At 39.7% G+C, this 20,734-nt stretch overlaps 1 protein-coding gene across 1 annotated transcript; it reads right to left on the bottom strand.

Annotated features, from left to right (window-relative positions):
- Positions 1-15: 15 nt before the first annotated feature.
- Positions 16-19,316, bottom strand: acadvl (acyl-CoA dehydrogenase very long chain). The gene is made up of 20 exons (XM_084042612.1): positions 18,898-19,316; positions 18,715-18,769; positions 16,216-16,290; positions 15,983-16,055; positions 15,750-15,814; positions 15,300-15,434; positions 14,182-14,326; positions 13,479-13,608; positions 12,851-12,976; positions 12,394-12,592; positions 10,456-10,560; positions 10,189-10,275; positions 9,956-10,018; positions 6,155-6,256; positions 5,137-5,234; positions 4,972-5,044; positions 4,257-4,329; positions 3,065-3,137; positions 2,728-2,803; positions 16-1,356 (listed from the first exon to the last, which is right to left on the bottom strand). Exons 1-20 carry the CDS (start codon positions 18,963-18,965, stop codon positions 1,219-1,221), a joined length of 1,959 nt encoding a protein of 652 aa, XP_083898738.1. The 5' UTR covers positions 18,966-19,316; the 3' UTR covers positions 16-1,218.
- Positions 19,317-20,734: the final 1,418 nt, after the last annotated feature.

The raw sequence follows: 20,734 nt of genomic DNA, 5'->3' as shown, positions 1-20,734 counted from the left end.
GAAATCAACAGGCTCTGAACTTCATTATTTATTTATTTTGAAATCAACATGAGCACTGATATACAGGCAGGTTAAATGACATGATTGACATGATGCCATGACTGACAGGTTATAAAGAAGAATCAGTTCAGAATCTGCAAAACATAGCGTGGCACCAGATGTTCTGCAATACAATTTAGAAACAGGTCAAAGGAAAGTGTGTGACATGCAAAGATTGTGATATTCAGACAATGAATGTGTTAATACACAAGGGCCAAGGAAAGCCACTATAAAGTATGTACAGTACACTCGAAGTTTTATAACCTGAAAAGCTTGAAGTATGCAGAGTTGCAGACTGTGTTAATTATCACAATTATAGTTAAGGTAGCTGGCTACTTTGGCTGAAAGATAAAAATGCTTGCACTTGGGTCATTTAATTGACGGTCATTACAGAAGAATGAGTTATCCTGCACATTTTTTATACAGTTTCCAAGTGTGAGTTCTCTTCCTGTTTTCTATATTAGACACAAAAGGAACTTTTCACAGCACTGTTGGATTGGTTTCTAAGGCAACAGCTTACTTTGTGATATTAATGCCATAGCGCTGACCACCAAATGTGTGTCAGAAGAGCTTAACATGCACAAAGTACTTACGCAAACACCACTGCAGTCAATATAAATGTGTGTGTTGATGTTTTAGGTTATGTAGATAAACCTAAAAACGCAGGACATATACAGTACATTTGCTTATAAATTAAACGGCTTAAAAAAATGTGTACTTGGCTCTTTCGGGTAGCTGTCCCGTACCATCACTGTTGCATTGATGTTGTCATAATCATCTTATATCTACAAAGAGAACTGATCAACTGGCTGTTAGAGTTTGTACAAAGCTAGTTCAGCACCATAATGATAAAACGAGGTTCAATAACGTTATCTGTTCAACAAGAAAAATGTAAGTTCAGGCGTTAACACTACCTTATGTCAGACTTTTTTCCTCCCTCTAATTGAAACATTCAACTGCCAGCTGCTTCATTAATAGATAAAACGTGTCACTGAACACATCAGATGAGAATGCTCTGTGATTAACAGAATGTCAAACTGGGCATTGGAATAATAACAGTGTAGTAAGGATTGGAAGAGGGAGAAAGCAGCTCCACATCGACACCCCAGATATTAACACAGAAAGGAGGGTGGGGGGGCAAAGAGAAAATAAAGAGAGAACTTATGAGGGCTGATGTGTTTAGAAGCCCAGTGGGTGAGGGGCGACCACTCCTCCGTTCTCCACCACGGCTGTAGAGATGGCCCTCAGGTTCTTGAAGATCTGCCTGGACTCACTGGAGCGCAGGGAGTTGACCGTCCCTATGATCCTGTCATGGGCCTGGGATAATAATAATAATAATAATAATAACTTTATTTATATAGCACTTTTCAAAACATAAGTTACAAAGTGCTGAACAACAGTAAAAACATAGCATACAAGATTAAAAAGTCTTATGGACTTGACATAAAAGCATTCAATTCAGATAAGCAGTAAAAACATATCTGGTAATTAAAATAAGTCAAGGAACATGGATAAGGAAGAAATAATATCAAATAAAATAGGTACTAGATAGAAAGACAGCACACACAAAACAGTTATGGCTGATAGGGGGATCTAGGGGAAGGCTTTCCTGAATAAGTGTGTTTTTAGAAGTGTTTTAAAAGATGTCAGGGAATTTGCTTTCCTAATTTCCACAGGTAGGGCATTCCATAGTATAGGTGCTCGGGCAGAAAAAGCCCGATCACCTTTTGTGACCAGATTTGTTTTGGGGACTACTAGGAGGGCCTCCTCAGAGGATCTTAGGCTACGGGGTGGGTCATACGGAGGCACCAGATCTGTGATATATTTAGGGGCAAGACCATTTTGGGCCTTAAAAGCTAATAAAAGTATCTTAAAATCAATTCTAAAAACAACAGGAAGCCAGTGGAGAGTTGCTAAAACAGGGGTGATATGGGCACGTTTTCTTGTATTAGTCAGAAGCCTGGCAGCTGCATTTTGCACCAGCTGCAGGCGAGAAATTGTTTTGTGGTTTAAACAAGTGTATAGACCATTGCAGTAGTCCAGACGGGAGGTTATAAATGTATGTATGAGTTTCTCTAGATCTACAGATGACAGGACAGACTTAATTCTTGCAATTGTTCTGAGTTGGTAAAAGCATGATTGTGGGATGGGTGGGCGAGGGGGGTAGAGAGGTACAGTTGTTTTTATCTGCTGAGAATGTTTTTCTAAGCAAAATTCCACGATCAAGCTAATAAATAACAAGATAGTCTGTTGCATTGCAGGCAGTTTTAAAGGTGTATTTTTGTTTTTGACACCATCAGTGAAAGTTGTTGCTTAATTGTCAGAGTTGAGCACATTACACGGGAAAGAGTACTGCATACCCTTGCAAGCCTGCACTGCCAAAAATGTGCATGTAAACTACTGATTTAATCAGTTGCTTTTGCCTCCCAGACAATTTCCCTTGCTTCAATGCATTTTAACATTTCTTGAATGTCTGGAAAACGAGGCACAGTGCTCCACTCATTCCAAGAAGTTGGCAGTTGTTTCAACAATGCAACAAGATGAGTAGCTTTGATGCACATTACAATTGTTTCCCCATCTCCATAGTTCTCGCTCTCTTTTTTTAATAAATAAAAACAATGAAATAAAGCAATGAAGTTATACTTTTTTCTTCTTTAAAAAAATGCCCCTCAGAGAGAATGTCCCTACCTCAATGCACCAGGTGTCACATAGCATCTTCTCATGCTGTGCCGAAGGGTGGCCTTGACTCAGAGAACGAGACGCCCTGCAGGTGGCAAAGCAAAGAAGAGGATATGGCATTAAGCTGTGTATAGAGTGGGGATGGAGGGATAGGGGGAGTACACTTGAATGATGTTAGTGACAGGGAATTATCATTTGCTTGTTGGTCATCACACATTTATGTAAATGCTATGGCAACACATTTTATTTACTCACAATAAAGCTTATCTTAAAGATTGAGAAAGAAAGAAAAAGATAGAAAGACAGTTAATTTAGATGAATACTTGTTGCTTTATGGTTTGTATACCTTGACAGGACGACCACCATGGCATACAGGTCAATGCCGCAGTCAGCCACTCTCTTCAACACAAACTGTTCATCTGCAACAGCAAATCAGAAAAAATTGCTAGTTGACTCAAAATAACGAACAGCAAATGACAACTACATCAATAGTCAAACAGCTTCCCGCAACTGACAGCAATGAGCTGAAAATGAACAGAATACAGTTAAGTATAACTTGCTTGGGGAAGATATGAAATTATTTGTACTATTATTTTACTGTTGTACTTAAAGTTAAGGCTAATACATAGTTGACAGGGTTGGCTCGGCTCTGTACTTGTTCTGCTTTTTTTCCCTCTACACCACATCTTTTCACTGAACATAGCCCATCTAAAGTACAAGCTCATTACACGTCAAAACAGAATAGGGATGAAAGGGTTCAAGTGGTTAATAATTCATTTTTTTCACAATTTTTCCATCGCACAAAACGGCACGGCAGGTGTCTGGCACAGGGGGGAAGTACTTGCCCAACACCACTGTGGAGAGTTAGACTTGGTTTTGATTCCTCTGCGATGCATCCGGCTTGGCCGGGCTCTCCAACATGGGTGGGAAGCCAGCAAGGGAGGGTATTCTGTTGCTGCACAACTCCTACAGATTGGTCAGAGCGCCTGTCTTGCAGGGAGGCAAACTAGGAGGGATTGCATGCTTCCCCGCATGCATTGCTCCCTCCCGGTAAAACTCTTCACTGTCAGGTGAAAGCAACTCGACGTGTCCATGTGTAGGGAGGAAATGTGGTTGTCTACACCAGTGGTTCGCAAACCTTTTGTCAAGGACCCCCAAATACGTATTTGGCCATGGATTCCCATTTGAAAGGATTTTGTGTCAGGGAAGTGTTTAAACTGTACTGTACTATTTTAAATAGAATGGCAATTATTCAATTAGCATGCCAAGGTTTAGAGGGTATTTATTTGTGTAATCTTTGTTTCTGTTCTGATTTCATTTTAATTAGGTATTTCACACTGGGAAAAACAACACATGTGGGATCCTAGATTGGCTACCCTAGCACACAAAAAGAAAGGCAGAAAATAATCTGAACTGGCTGAAATGACTGCAAACTCAAGGCCATGATTTCCCCTATAACCATAGCACAAGATAGTCCCAGCCATGTACTCCCTACCCAACACACAGACACACACACACACACACACACACACGCTCACCAATGATCTTCTTGCCATGTTTGACCAGCAGCTCTTCGATGACACCTCCAAATTGTTCAATGGCCTTGGCCGTCTGCAAAGAGCAGGGAAATTGCATGAGAGAGGAAGAGTCTTTGACGATGGAAAGGATGTTATTCAGTAATCACTTACACACATAACCCCACCATTCATGTACAGTATTTAGAAACACAATGCTGCATGGGATGGGCTTTTGGGCATTTCTTTTGTAAACATGTACACATGGAGTGTTGAGAGGTCAAACATGGCCAACGTCATATCTATACAAAATTTACATCGCAGTGCACATAACGAGCCTTGGACAACAGTAATTATATCGTACTGAACTGATGTCAGCAGTACCTGAATACAGCAGATTAAGCCGTCTCACCATCGCATTACAGACAGAGGACAAGGTGAACAGCATCCAAATGAGGTTAAACAGTCATCTATCTGTCTTTCTGGAAATGTTTTCCACTGCTGTGGTTTCCTAGACCTAGATATCTCTTTATTAGGTAATAGCTACCGTTTCAGATCAAAGATAAGCTATTAAAAACGAAACCTACCGGGTGTATACAATACAAAGCCATCTTTTCCCCCTTAACGAGCCGCTTGTTTTGATGTTAAAAGATTTTGTGGTGGCCAGAACCATTGTATACTTGAAAGATACTCATACGTTGGATAAATCGAAGAGGACAATAAAAAGACAAACGCATACCAGTTCACCACTTTGTGCCAACTCTGGGTGCACGGTCCCCACCATTGTAATCCCTGTGCTCAAACCTGCCTTCCTATAATGACAAATCAAAAGAGGCCAGACGTATTAGATCAGATCGTGGTTGATGGAAGCCATGTTTTTCCGTTTCAAATGTGTGGGAACAACCTCTTGGCTCTCTTGGTGATCTCTCCTGCCAGCAACCCAACATTGCCCAGAGGGTTCTTCAGGGCCTTTTGTAAGCTCTTCAGTTGATTTCCTGCATTCTGGACACAAATATAGACACACAGGGTATTTTGCTGTCACCATCACATGGTCAAACTGTGTGTAAAATGCATGGATCAGTGAGGTTTTAAATGCTCATTATACAAAACAGAACCTTATATGGTGAGATACTTCTCTGTCGCTCAACAGCAATGTGTTCACAGAGAAGCACTAAAGACACACTGGTTGTGTTGTAGCACAAAGAAATTACTACTTGTCCAGAGCATCTCCGTCTCTTTCTTTCTTTCACAGATAGTGTCCAAGCAAAGTAATGTATCAGTTATGCACACACACATGCACACAGTCACACTTGTCCATGGGGCAAATAGTCAATGTGAATCTTTCTTTAAAGAAACAAAGTTACATTGTCAGTACATTTTGTGTTGATATTTTGTTAAATAAATTCCAAACTCTACCGACAGCTGTAATGTCAAGTTGTGTGTGTGTTAGAGAGAGACTAAGCGAACCGAGCTTCTGTGACTATGGTCTGCTAAGTCATCATTCTATTTTGTGTGTGTATTTTGTGAAATAAATCCATAGGCTATGGTTAGAAATGTATGAACTCTACAGACAACAACACTTAAACATCACAAGACACTGTCGTGTGCTGTCGTGTTACACGTCACAACACTGATTCTGCGACTCCAGCTTTCAATGTAAAAGCACACAAGGAGGTGGCTGTATTTGTTTGTGTAAAAAAGCTGAACCGGCATTAATGAAGGTTCTTCTTCACGCAATTATTACGGGATCTCTGTATAAGTGGCTTATGTTGCCTGGGTTGTTCTACCGTTATGCTTTGTATGTGATGTGTGATGTATGCTGTTCTGGCACTGGTCGCAAAACAAATTTCCATGAAAGTGGAGAATAACGTACCATTTTAAATTAAAAATCTGTCCATGTAAGGGTGCAATGTTCAGTTTACCTGGAATCCGTTGAGAGCCACAAAGAGTCTCAGGATGTCATTGGTGCCCTCAAAGATACGGAAAATCCTCAGGTCTCTCATCACTCTCTCGATTCCAGAGCCCTGTAGACAGAGGCATAGCCATAATGACATATTTTACAGATGTTAAACTTTGAAAAGTCTAAAGCAAAAGCTTCGTCTTTACCCATTAAAAAAATATAATAATTAACCACTAGATAGCCACTTAACTAACCTAAATAAACACTCGGTTGTAGGCTGCAAACGGTCAGTGCATTTAAGTTTGATCAGCATTCTGAACTAAACTTGGGATTTTATGTTTAAAAGGAATGATTTGGGCAATCATTGTCCATGGTAAAATAATCATAAACTCATTCAAGGGAAAAAGGTGATTAATGTAGGTGTCAATTGAGACGGAAAAGGTGTTCATGTTCAAGGAGAACACATCCCTTCTGTTCTTTCCTCTTTACTTTTTCTCCTCTCCTAAAAAAAAAAAGGTAAATTGTATGTTTATATATTTATTTTTGTACAGACTTTGACTACTGAATGACTAAAATACACTGATTTGCACTGTATCCTACACTGCAATATAAGAGACAAAGAGTGCTTTGATCTCAGACTTGCTCATGAGAAAGCGTAACATAGAACTCACGATACAGCTATGTACACAAAGACGACTGCTGCTGCTAATCTTCAAAGATTACCAAACAGACTCATATTCGGTCTGCAACATCAGATGCAAATCTGCTTCACAGTGGTGATAGCAGAGATGAAAACATATAGTTACTAGGCACTTTAGATACACCATCTGCTTTGCATCTGGACCTAACAGTTAATACAAATTACAAATCCTTGCCAAAATGAATGAATTGTGTCAAATGTTTTTTGTTTTCTCCAGCCAACATTTGACACAAAGATTTGCTTGGCTAATGTCTGAACTTAGGATAGAAGAAATGAATGTCTGCATTGCAAGTGACTTATGTAGAGCAAGGTTTCCACCATTGTTCCCTTTCTGCATGATCAAATATCACTAGGTACACTGTCTATTATATCAAGACTACTGCACAGGGGGGATGCCTCTGTACCAGAGTGACCTAAATAACCTGGTGTACTATTTTTAGCCCTTTGTTTCCGTGCACCCTGAACTCTCCCACACATGGTGCAGCTAGCTTGCACCAAATCTGTTCTTGTGAACTTCAGTGTTCTTTTATGTTCCATGTTCCACATTTCCACGAGTTTTTGGTGGTGAGCGAACACGTGTTTATGTTCATCATATGCAGCCTCTCATACACTCATCGTAGCTCTGTAACTCCGTTGTCATTACAGCCTTTGTCTATACGTCCACTCATAAAGGAATGCTGCAGGGCCTTAGCTTCCGAGGATATTTTGGAATATAATAAGTTTTCAAAAAATGTAAATACATTTAGGGTGCCTATGTAAATTTGACACAAGTGTCTGGGGCAGACACCTGCAAATTAACATGCCTACGTCATTTGGGCGCGAGGGGATCCTAAATCACCAGGATAATTTTGGGGCAGACATTTGTAAATAAAAAGTGTGTTTAATAGTTTAACACATTTATGTGTAATGCTTAGTGTGAAAAATATACTAGTGAAAGATTATATCAAACATAGCTTTTGTTTAAATGAAAATGAACACAGTATGACTTTAAGGGGTGGGAAAACTGTTGCCCAAAGATGCCCAAAGAAAGCTGTACATTTTTATGCATTTACATCACCGTCAATACCGTTTGACGTTTCTCCACAAAAATCACCCTTTATTTCCCGGAAATGGAAATAGCTCCGCCTGTTCCTGTCCTTTCATCACTGATGTACAACTACTCTGGTATGTAATGAGTATAAATTGATGAGTGGAGATCAGTAATTTATAAAGGACCATGCCACTGTCAATTCAATACATATCTTTTGTCTATTCACAGCTTTGGCCATATAAGGAAAATAAGCATGGACCATTTCCTGTCAATGGCTTTATCTATTTCCATAGAAAAGATCACCAGCACTCACTTGATCCTTTTAGGATTTCTTGTTTATTTAGTCATAAGCCCCAGCAGCAGATCATACACGACGGACGTTTCGGCCCGCAGGCCTTCCTCGGCGTGTATCATTTATTTATTTCCATCATCATGTCATCATTAAAATGTTAACGAATGTTATCGAATTTTGGGCTAGACAAAACATGTAATAACCACATAATGATGTATAGTATGAGTCACACAGTCTATTGAGTAAACAAGCAGCAGTGGTGTAAAGTACATTTACTCAAGTATTGTACTTAAGTACAGTTTTGCGGTATTTGTACTTTACCTGAGTATTTCCAATTTCCAATACTTTTACTTCTACTCCACTACATCTCAGAGGCAAATATTGTACTTTTACTCCACTACTTTCGCTACTTTGAAAATTTTAGTTACTAGTTACTTTGCAGATATACATTATTACATTATAAAACATACATTAACCACGTTAGCCCTATTTTATACCTAGGCCATTTGAAAATAGCCAATCTACAAGCTCACAACGCGTTGCATCGTGACGCGTTGTGAGCTTGTAGATCTGCTATTTTCAAACATGTTAGTGCTTTTACTTTTGGTACTTTAAGTACATTTTGATACCAATACTTTTGTACTTTTACTCAAGTACATTTTTAATTCCGGACTTTTACTTGTAACGGAGTACTTCTACATTGCAGTATTGATACTTTTACTTAAAGGGGAATTTTGGACCACGGTTTTCTTACCTTTTCTATGATGTTATGATATCTTAGGATGAATGGTACAGTAGAAAAATGTCATATCCCGGGTCCGCCATAGCTTAAAACGTGCGCCAATAGGCCTTGCGTTAGATCGCGTATTTTAATAGCTTTTTTGGTTGTTTTTTTAGTGAGATCTGACGTTCATAGTGACAGAACACTATGCAACAAAAAAAATAATAATAAAAACGAAAACGGAAGTCTCGCTAGACGAGATTTCAATCTCGTCTAGCGAGACTTCTGTTTTTTCCCCCGTTTTTTTTAAATATGGTCCTATAAACAATGTAAAGGTACTGTATGATAGAAGTATGGTGGCTCAACATACTGTAGGAAGATGGCTCTACAGTGAATGCAAACAGGCCATGCACTCATCCTCTGCTTGGAGATTCTTATCCATCAGTGTGATTTAAATTCTGCTAAGCCCTATCAACTGCATATAGCAATTTTGTCAGCCATGACAAATTCAACAGATTTGGCCATCACTGTTCCCAACAGATGGTAAAAATGTATGGCTTTTGTCCTGCTAACAGCTATAAACATAGCCGTTTCTGTGAAAAAGTGTTGTGTGGCATGTAGCCTCGATCTCCATGCTTTTATTGTTTAGTTTTGCTAAAAAATAAAAGCCTGGACCAGCACGTCGGTGTACCCGGTATACGTAGGAAGTGTTTCATTTCCCCAACCAACCAGAGTGTAGTGGGCGTCGCTCGTAATGTTGTGTTGACGGGGCGGGGGCTGACGGACAGATCGGTGAACCAATGGGATCAGGCGCATTCTCTCCGCACTGATTTTAAACCCGCCCCTGTATACACGAAAGCAGGAAGGCTAGTGCAGCCTATGTGGCATGTGGCTTGACAAAAATGACGTATTTTCAACTGAAAAGAGTCACCCCTGACTTGTTTCACACAACACTGTGGACATTGGCCAAAGCACAAGTGAGCCTATATTGGCAGCATCCGTAGTGAATTAGCAGTGTAGCCAGGGAAGCACCCAGATGACCCCATGAGCAAGTCTCAGCGACGTGGGCTGATCACTCACCTTCATGAATCCCATGCCACCCATAATCTGGATACACTCGTCAGTCACTGTCCACGCCGCCTCCTGTACCACACACACAAACAGATTATTATTCTTTTGTTCAGCCACTTTTCCGGTTGGCTTCTGCAGAATGAGGAACTCCATAAATAACCAGAAAGACAAGGTGCATGCAAGAAGTAACCCTCCTGTCATGTAGCACATCTGCAGCACTGACAGAGGAAACGTAAACTCACAGAGGCAAAGATCTTGCTGATGGCCGCTTCTATCTGGAATTCGCTTGCACCGCTGTCCATGTTGCCACTGAGCATGTAGGCCATTGACTGCACAAAGAGAGAGGTCGACATCTACATGAACATTTGAGACCTGGACAAACTACCGCATCAATATAAGTGAATGACAAAGAGCAGTGCTGTGGCAAAGTATTGCCCTGTCCCATGTTATTGAAATAAATCAATATCCTGCGGGAGAAGATAAGACATTTGGTGATGACTTTTACTGACCTGAGTGACGTACTGCAGCATGGTCATGCGGGCCATCTTCTCCTGGATGGCTCCATAGGTGTGGATCTTGCTCCCAAACTGGATCCTGTTGGTTGCATGGTCCACCTACACAAAACAAAACACAAAACATGTTGGGGGATAGAGTCATCAGACATCATGTCTCCATTCCACTGTTACAACAACATCCAGTATACCTTTTCCTTAAGGGTTTTCAATTACTTTTCCATGACCTCTCCATAGAGAAGTTATATCTGTGATATACACAGATATATGCATTTGAGCAGGGCAGGAATTTCAGGGAGGCCATGAAGGCCATGGCCACCGCCCCACAGTTTGGCCTTCTGCCCTTCAAAAGATGATCTGCCCTTAGGCCACAGTGGCCTTGATGCCCCATCCACACTGCCCCCCAGCTGATTTAACAGTTTTCTCCTCTGTCTCTTTCCTGTAGTCTTCACAGACATGAATCGTTCAGGAAATGAAACTGAACTAGGCCTTTGCAAGAGCCTAGATTGCCAAAAAGGGTGAAAAAGGATGATCCTCTGCCAGCTGCAAAGAAAACTCCAACAGTCTACGTGACTTGGACACTGAGTATGTGACAAACAGAACATTAACTCACATGCACTAATAATACACACGCCGTTTGGGACAACAGTTACAGGACATAAGTACAGTACAGAATCTTCAAACCAGTCCAGTGACTATGAACTTCTGAACTCCTTTTCAGCAGTTTGTACAAAAAAATATTTATTTCACTGATAGTTATACTTCATATTTAATTCATACAAATTATTTTTCAACCCTTAAATTAAATGTATTATTTCAGTGGACTTAATATCAGTGTTTTATTGGATGGCCTTGCTGTCCTTGTATTTGGCCTTTGTGCCATCAAAAAATGTACAGGGCCAAAGGGGTAATTTAGAAATGTCAGACCCAAAAACTCCCAGATTCTCATGCAGTGTCAGTGTGAACTAGGCTTTACACAGCCATCAACATGAAGAGTGGAGAATCCCTATAATAAACAACCAACTGTAAATGTTGGCGGAAGGGTGGCACTACTGTAAAAGGTCATAAGGTTTAATGATTTTGAGATACTGTGTGTGCAATTGGAAATATTGTGTGTTCTGGTGTTCAGGGTAAGATGAAAAAAAAGTGCACATTTGGCATTTGATCTTTCAGCCACGTGAAAACCTCATCAGAAGCTTGCACTACAGTGCATAAACAAACGAAAGTAAAATGCATGACGGGAATTTCCCACCACTATGAGGGATCGGATGCACAAAAACTGAGAAAAAACAGCAATGGGGGGAGGGTATTTCATCAGATACAAGTGTCAGACACAAAGGATATGAAAACCACTAAAGCCAATAAGACAGGCGACCCTGATGAAGACTTCTGTGAGTCGAAACATGTTGGTGTCCCTGCTATAATAAAGGATTTTAACTCAGAATGAAATCAGAATGCTGCTTAGATGTCCTTTTTTGACTGCCATTGACTTCATCAGAGTATGGACAGTCACTGCTGACTTTTATTAGTTAAAGAGACAGACTGGTTGCTATGTTGCACACAGAGACTGGTCCTGACGCAACAGTCAGAGGCACACATCAGGGTAGTCCTAGAGTTTGTGCGCTTGTCTAAGAAAGAATCTGTAAGCTTTTAGCCGCACAATGATTCAAATCACAGATCATTACTATCCTGCCACATTTTCACTTTCACATGCTTGCCACACTTCCCCATCAGTCTTTAACTTTAACTTGCAACCTGGTGTCCCAACATAGAGCATGTCTTTATAGGTGGAAATCGTAAATAAAATAATAGTGCAAGTTAGTGCGCAAGTTCACCACACTTTGTTATCAGATGTGATGTGAGCTATTTTTGCAAGACATCACCGGCATACAATGAACTACAAAATAGAGGAGCTATTGAATAAAGGCTACTCACAGCCTGGGTAATGGCTCCCTTCATGGTGCCGGAAAGGGCGGCAGCCATGCCGAAGCGCCCGTTGTTCAAGATGTTCATGGCCACCTTGAAGCCTCCGCCTACTTCGCCCAGGACACACTCAGCCGGCACGCGCACATTCTCGAAGTACACCTCAGCTGTGTTGGATGCTTTGATTCCCATTTTCTTCTCGGGTGGGCCACTGGGGGCGGCAAGAGATTAAGCATATGATCGTTGGATGTACAGATTCATTCAGAAAAGAGAAATTAGTGGAGTGGAGAAAAGAGTGATGTGGTGAAAAGGGGGAGAGAGTAGGATTAGGGAGAGAGGAAGGAAGGATTGAAGCCTTTCAGATCCCTAAGCCTTTGATCTAGCATGCACTGTATCTGGAATTGCTCAGTAACACCATTGCCTTAGTTTGCACTCCGTGATAACAAGCAGGTAGCATCTCTCAACTCACTGAGTGACTCCTCCAAATTTCCTCTCCACGATGAGGGCAGTGATCTTGTCTTTCATCTCTCCTGTCTTGGGATCCTTCATCGGGGTCTTGGCAAACACTGTGAAGATCTCTGCCAAGCCTCCATTGCTGCCATAGACAGATGGACAATTTTATTGCCATCAATTTAAAAGCAAACAATGGACCTTAAAAGCACCAACATGGGTCAAGTCACAAAAGAACCTCAACTTGTTTACATTGGGGTCCATGAAACAGTTAACACCCAAAGAGACAAACCAACAGAGCAAATAAAATGAACTAAATCTTAACAGTTTACACAATTATCATAGTAAAGGGGTAAAAACAAAACAAAAAACCTTTCTCATACTAGCATCACATACATATCAAGTGTACAACATTTCCCCCTTGTGGTGAGAAGAACACATGTTTTCTATGTGCACAAATCTGTGTTGAGGCTAGGTAGTAGTCATGGAAAAACATCAAAACCTCACACTTCCAACTTCTTTTTTTTTTATTTTTATCACAGGCAAATGTGCGAAACACAACCTCATAAACATAATTCCATAATGGAAACCTTTAATCAAAATGAGCTAACATTAACCATTAGCATATGACCCCTGCCCGGTCTCACCTGATCCAGATCTTGCCTCCGTTAAGAGTGAAGTACTTTCCACAGTCGGACTGGATCGCTGTGGTTTTGATAGAGGCAGCGTCCGAGCCACTGGCAGGCTCAGTCAGACAGAAAGCTGCTATGTCCTCTCCTGGACAAATGGGCAACATGCATCCGATTGTCAGACAAACACACACACTAGAACAGTATGTTTACTTGCCACTTAATTGACCCACGTTGCTAATGCATAAATACTGTACATGAATGAAGCTAATGAATTATGTCTTCCCACCACCTAAAGCTCAACATAGGCAAAACTGAGTTTCTCTTTTCTCTTTTGTCACCTGCAGGATCTTTCCATTTCCATCAACAACACACTCCTACTCAAATGCTCTAGTCTATCGCCATGAACGTTAGTTAGATTTGCTTGTCCACAGATGCTTAATGTTGTTTAGATAACATGTTATTTAGGTTTGATGTCTACCTGCTGTCCAAGTTACTTAGTAGCACTTAATTGTTTTCTTAACACTACTTACTCGACCACGTAGCCTGTTGTTGGTTGAGTCCATGCTGTTTGCTCTTCTCTTGCACTTTAAGATGCTATGGATAAGAGTGCCTGCTAAATGCCTACATTTAAATTGATGATGCTGGGACTCAGTAGATTATGCGTTTAATAGACTGTACTGTATGAGACTGTATGTTTATAAAGGTGCCACTCTCTAACCTGTGGCCAGCCTGGGCAGGTATTTCTCCTTCTGCGCGGGGTTGCCAAAAAGCAGGATACCCTTGAAGCCAATGGACTGGTGGGCACCCAGGGTGATGCCAACACCCAGGTCATACATGCCTACAATCTCGACCAACCTGGCATACTGTGAACAAGAAAGAAAAATAAATCAATACTTGTATGAAATGTTAAGCAAATCTGTGTTGAAGGGCAACTTCACCCATTTTCAACCTATCTTCATATAATTGGTCCTCACTAATGCTCATGGTAAAACTTTTTTTTTAAAGAATTCTACTCGGCCTGTCTCTCAAAGGAGGGCTGTGGACACTTCAGAAACGCGCCTACCAGTGACATCATCATTAGGCGCTTAAGAGAAAAAAAAGAAAACAAGATTTCTTTTTTGTTGTATTAACACGAGAACAATGGCTTCCATTATAGCATGTTAACTTTCCAGGAATAGAAACAATGCAGTTCCTATTAGCTTGGTTTCCCCATCAATGATGTCACTGGTAGGCGGGTGTCCACAGCCCTCCTCTGAGACACGGACGGGATAGACAGAAATGGTACCATCTTATAATGAGCGTTAGTGAGGACCAACTATATGAAGATAGGTTGAAAATGTCGTCCTTTAAGGGTTCACCACTCCACCAGCAAAGCTTAATGCTTAGCTGAGCGACCATGTAACAGTTCCAAGACAGGAAAAGTGGACGCAATGTGGTGTCCTAGTCTAGAGCAAGATAACTGGGGGCTGGTCAAGGTATCGATTAGCAAAATTCATCCATAGCTGCTAACCTGCAAAACCTAGCATAGCAGGCAGGGTCTAATAATCACATGGTAAGTACTTGGAGCCATGTGAAACTCCATATTTTTGGGAAGTTTGATGTTAAATGGATGACATCAGTCGTCTTCATATTTGGACAAAAACTCTATATTTGGTCAGAATTTCGTGGGCATACAGACAAACGCTGTTCTATACGGCTGACCCCTTTGGGGCCACGATGTAAAAATATGGAGTGTTTAGTGAGTGTATATAGTGGAGTGAGTGCTGGGTGAAGATATGTTAGTGTGGACTTTTTCTTTTTGAATATGGATGATTTTAATCTCTACTGGTGTTTTACCTGAGTGTTGGTGAGGCCAAGTCCCCCCAGGTCAGCGGGCACCTGCAGGCCAAAGGCCCCCATCTCCTTCAGTCCCTCCATCGTGTGGTCCTCCACCTTCTCCAAGATATCATTCTTCGTCGCATCATTCACCTCCTGCACAAGGTGACAGGACAGAAGATGGAGAGGTAGGGAAGAAGTAGCTTAATAATAATAAAGAATAATAATAAAGAAATTATAATAAAACTTTCATTAGAGGGTACAAACGACTGTTTCAAAGTGCTTTACACAACAAAATGAACGCTAAAATAATAAATACATACTTATTGTTTATTGTTTTGTTACAACAACAAAACAATAAACCAACGGTCGGTGAGGCATGACAAAAGGAAAGGGGAACCAGGAAATGATATACGATTTCTCAACTTAAACGTAATGGAAGGCAGGCTCAAGATTTCTGTTCACACTTGCCTCAAAAAACTTGTTGACAGGCCCCACCAACTCTCTAAGGAATTGGTCCTGTTCTTCATTCAGAACTGTGAAAGGGAAAAAAAAAACATTTCACTATGTAGTACAACTTACAGTCTTTAACAACTTTCAACCTGGTGTCCCTACGCCATTTCACTACTAATAATAATAATACTAATATATAATATGATAATTGATCATATTAAAATATGCTTATTGAAAGTGTTCTTGTTTACCTGTGGGGTAGGGGAACACTTGAGCTGTGGCGATCTGGCCCTTGAACATGTTGACAGCAAACGATTTGGATTCCTGTTGACAACAGCAATGTCAAGGTTAGCACAAATGATGGCATTAGAAAGTGACTATGATTCAATTGCCATTTTAAAATATGACAGACCACTGGCTGACCAAAGACATATGTCTTGAGTACAAAAAAAATAATAATAATGCTGCAAAAAAAATAACATACTGTGCTGACTGCTTTCTTCTCAACCTTAGTAGTGGCAGCATCAGTGACCACAGATACTGGCTTCTCCAATACTGCCTGAGAGAGTGAAAGAGAGAGTGAGAGAGAGAGCAAGAAAGAAAGAGAGAGATGAGGGGATTTATTGATTGATTGGTTTATTAAGGGGTCAGGACTCGGGAGTCAGAACACCCAAAACCACTTTTTCTTTAGATGTTGACAACCGATATAAATTAGTTGCTTGTCACCGGGAACGGAGCGTGGTTTCACTGTACCAGGTCTGATGAGCTTGTTTGAACTTTGTCCTGATGAAGTTCTATGACCGACACGTGGACTGAATAACGTTTTTTTTTGTAAGTTCCAGACCTCTTTGTGAAGGTCTGACTAGCTGAAATAATCTAAGTACAATTATATTGTGAGGACAGTCATGTTTTTAGGTTTTACATTTGAATGGGGAATCGCGATGTGACAGGTTGATAAAGGTTCCTTGTGTCGTAGAATTCTGGATCAGTCAGTAATTGATGAGGCAAGAGGAGATCGAGACAACATTCTAGGTGGTGATGGTTATGCTTTAATGTACATGATATCATGGGGAGAAGAAGTACAATGTGGGGGGTACGGTAGTTCTGCCAACAAGCACAGGGCTCAGACCGTAGTTATACTAGCTGCTACAAGGACAAGCTGAATCATAACAGACAGGCTGTAACCAAAACAATAGCTATCAGGCCTGGCAGAGACATCTTGACCTCTACAAACTATCAAATATCATGTCATACCATAATGTATTACATAAGTACTATAAGTGATGGTAAAATATAACGGTTAGATATACATACATTCTACTATATTATGGTTGTTTATAATTCTTCCTCACTTGCCACGTGGATACAGACACCCAGACTGTTCTCTGTGGATACTATCTTTAACAATGTTATTTCCACGGTGTCATGTTCACAAACCTCCTTCTGGGCCAAACAATACAACAGTAGAAGCCAAAGAGTCGTATCAAATGGGTTAGAGGTAAAACCAAGGACATACCCTGCCAGATAAGTATTGGGGGCAACATAGTTACTTTAATAATGAGACTTCTAGAATGCATACTTAGAGAAAATTAGCTGCCTGTTGCTGTGAAGATGACACTGATGACTGATGGGAGCTTTGTGACCATTTGGGATTTAACTATCGATTATTAGCTTAGCCGATTAATCGAATAATTGAGAAGAAAGTTATTCTTATAATCCGTTTTTTATTTAGCTATGAATCGATTAACCACTTAAGCGTTTTTTCATATTTCGCCGCACAATGGTGCAAAAATAGAGAAAATAGCAGAAATGTTTAAATAAAAAAATCCTCCACCTATAATAACATGACCAAAATAGGGATTGATAATTGATCTACTACTTTATGTAATTATCGATTATCAATTATTTTTATAATCCATTAGATCGATTAGTTTGAAGAAATGTTGCACCACTAGCGGCCATCTTATGCTAATCTTTCTTTTATGGGAATAAACACTTTATTATATTTATATAATAGAGGGAAAAGAGAAATCACCGTTTAGTTAGATATGTCCTCCACATAACTGATTGAACAAGGTATATCATTCTGATAAATGGGCAGTGTATGGCTGCAGCTGCTTAAGGTATATTTGGCTTATTAATATATAAATAAAGCCAGACAATGAAATAACAACAGCCAATATAAATTACTTCCGTAAATAATCATCAAAATCACCCTCTTAATTGCAGCTGTCTTTTACGAAAGTGGTAAACCATGCAGTGGTGTTAAGTAACCAAGTACATTTACTCAAGTACTGTACTGTACAGTACAATTTTGAGGTATTTTTTACTTCATTGGAGTAAGTCCAATTTTAAATACTTTTACTTCTACTCCACTACATCTGAGGAAGATATTGTACTTTTACTTCACAACAATTATTTGAAAACTTTAGTTACTAGTTACTTTTTAGATTTGTATTATTAAACATACATTAACCAGTTAAGCTCTATATATATATTTCGTCTATTTGAAAATAGCCGATCTACAAGTTCACGTTGTAAGCTTGCAGATCTGCTATTCTCAAAATATTTGTATACATTTTGAAAACTTGAAATGGGACATTGTGTACTTTTGCTTTTGGTACTTTGATGTATATTTTGATGCCAATACTTTTGTACTTTTACTAAAGTAAATTCTGAATGCCAGACTTTTACTTGTAACTGAGTATTTCTACATTGTGGTATTGATACTTTTACTCAAGTAAAAAATGAGAGTACTTCTTCCACCACTGAAACCATGTGACTAGCTATGAACTTTACCCCACATTCCACTGGGATGATGGAGGGGGGGGTGGATATATAAGGACACCTTGGCCTCATACCGTTACACCCTTTTTTCCATCAGTGACGTTACGTGACCATTGAAATTATACAAATATAACAACAATGTGCTTTTTTAGCAACACAAATGCACTGCTAAACGTCAAATAAAACAAAGCCTTACCTCTTGTGTTGCATAAGGACGCCGGGCTGCAACCACGGCTCGCCCATGATGAGCCCTGGATGGATTCATATTCATAAACACAAAGTCACACAGCTGGACATTATATTGAAGTAAAAAAAATATTAATAATAATATCATCGACTTCATAAAACGACCATTTGATCAAACGTTTAGCTCACTTACCCGACTGGAGAGCGAAGAATGGAGCCACACAAGGCGGAAGACTGTTGGGTCACTTTGCGAAGCAGCATGTTTGTTTATTTGTGTATTACACTGGCCTGCCTTTAATAAAAAAATAATAAATAACCTTAGTGTTTACACCTTAGGACGTAAGTAGTGGTATGTCTGGAGTTGCTGTGTTAGCTACGTGTCGCTGCTGTAGCGTCTTGTTCTGTGTGTCCTTCCTGAACGGAGGTCTAGACTATGTCCTTCTTATGTTGATCAATGAGCAGATAACAATCACAATCACATAGGTGACAGCATGCGTAAAGTGACCACCCCGCCGCGACCAGATGACCTACTAACACTGCAATGTCTGCTGCTGCTTCTTCTTCGAGGTTATTTATGTTTATTTTCTGTTTTTTTTTGCCGGCCTGTTTCCTCTGACGTCGAGTAAATATGTAACTACTCAGTGACAACTTCCTGTCATGTCACTGGGCGCGGCAACGCTTAGCCTTAGCCTGAATGTAACTAATAATAAGAAAAATGAGGACTTCATAATTAATTTGATCATTATTCTAGCAAACTTTCATATACATAAATCCACATTTAGTCATTCCAACCCCTCTTTCATCGTATTTGAGATTGAAGCCAGGCAGTATATTAAAAAAAAACAATTTATGACTCAATAAATAAGAAAGCTGCAAGAACTGTCCTTTTGTGTTCACTCTTTAATGTTTTCTGTTAGTAAATCCCCCTGGCTCTGATGTTGTTGTGTCGATGTATTGAACACTTCTTTGTTTGTGTTTGTTGTTTGTTGTTTGTGTTTGTGTATGTATTGTATTGTTTTGTATTGTATTGTATCATGTCATGATTATTATAAATAAAGATTTTGAGAAAAAAAAGAAAAGAAAAAAAAGAGATAAATCCATAGGATAAATGCCATGCCAGTGATGTGTTCTACTGTAGGCTACTAGCCTACTATACATACTGTATGATGTGCAGATTTAAAAAAAAAAAGAAGCCTAGCCCTCTACTAACCCATCAGTGGTGTAAAGTAACTAAGTACATTTACTCAAGTACTGAAAGTAAAATTAAGTAAAAAAAAAAACTTTACTGGAGTATTTCCAATTTGCAGTACTTTTACTTCTACTCCACTACATCTCAGAGGCAAATATTGTACTTTTTACTCCACTACAATTATTTGAAAACTTAAGTTACTTTGTAGATTTTGATTATTATTACAAAACACATTAACCACTTCAGCCATATATATATTTAGTCCATTTGAAAAGAGCAGATCTACAAGCTCACAATGCGTCGCGATGCAATGCATCGTGAGCTTGTAGATCGGCTATTTTCAAAAGATTCTTTATACATTTTGAACTTCTGAAATGGGACATTCTGTCCCATTCTGTACTTTTACTTTTGGTACTTTAATTAATACAGATCAGTGGTTGGTTCTCAAAGTGGGGCCGGGACCCTCAGGGGTCCTTGATGGGTTCCAGTAAAATTAGTTAACATACAGTAGCATAAAAATATGGTTAAGGCTGCACTCTTCTCTTCTACCCTGGATTTGAACCTATGATTTGAACCCAGTTTCCTGTGCAAGTGGTGACATTTTTACCATTGAGGTAATAGAGCCTGCCTGTTTGCTCAGGGGTTAAATTGAATCTTGACCATCAGGTCAAAATTCGTGTCAGATCCTGTGTCTAGGTCAGACAAGAGCTTTGACACGATCTAAATGTCTCAATAGAAGAGCAGGGGGACAACATACAACCACCCCAATTGTATAAGTTATATTGTTTATTCATTAAAAAAAGTTACATAGTGCTGCATCTTTCCATACATAGTATCGGCT

This window comes from Gymnoscopelus microlampas (genome assembly GCF_963454915.1).
Source record: "Gymnoscopelus microlampas genome assembly, chromosome: 19".
NCBI lineage: Eukaryota > Metazoa > Chordata > Actinopteri > Myctophiformes > Myctophidae > Gymnoscopelus > Gymnoscopelus microlampas.
This window is presented reverse-complemented; position numbering and strand designations above follow the sequence as displayed.

What these genes read in the sequence shown, in the direction of transcription:
- acadvl (XM_084042612.1), bottom strand. Translation starts at nt 18,965, where the DNA reads ATGCTGCTTCGCAAAGTGACCCAACAGTCTTCCGCCTTGTGTGGCTCC. An exon ending in TTGGCCTCACCAACACTCAG is followed by an intron (nt 14,327 to 15,299) that starts GTAAAACACCAG and finishes TCTTGTTCACAG; the next exon opens with TATGCCAGGTTGGTCGAGAT. An exon ending in GTGACACCTGGTGCATTGAG is followed by an intron (nt 1,357 to 2,727) that starts GTAGGGACATTC and finishes TTATTATCCCAG; the next exon opens with GCCCATGACAGGATCATAGG.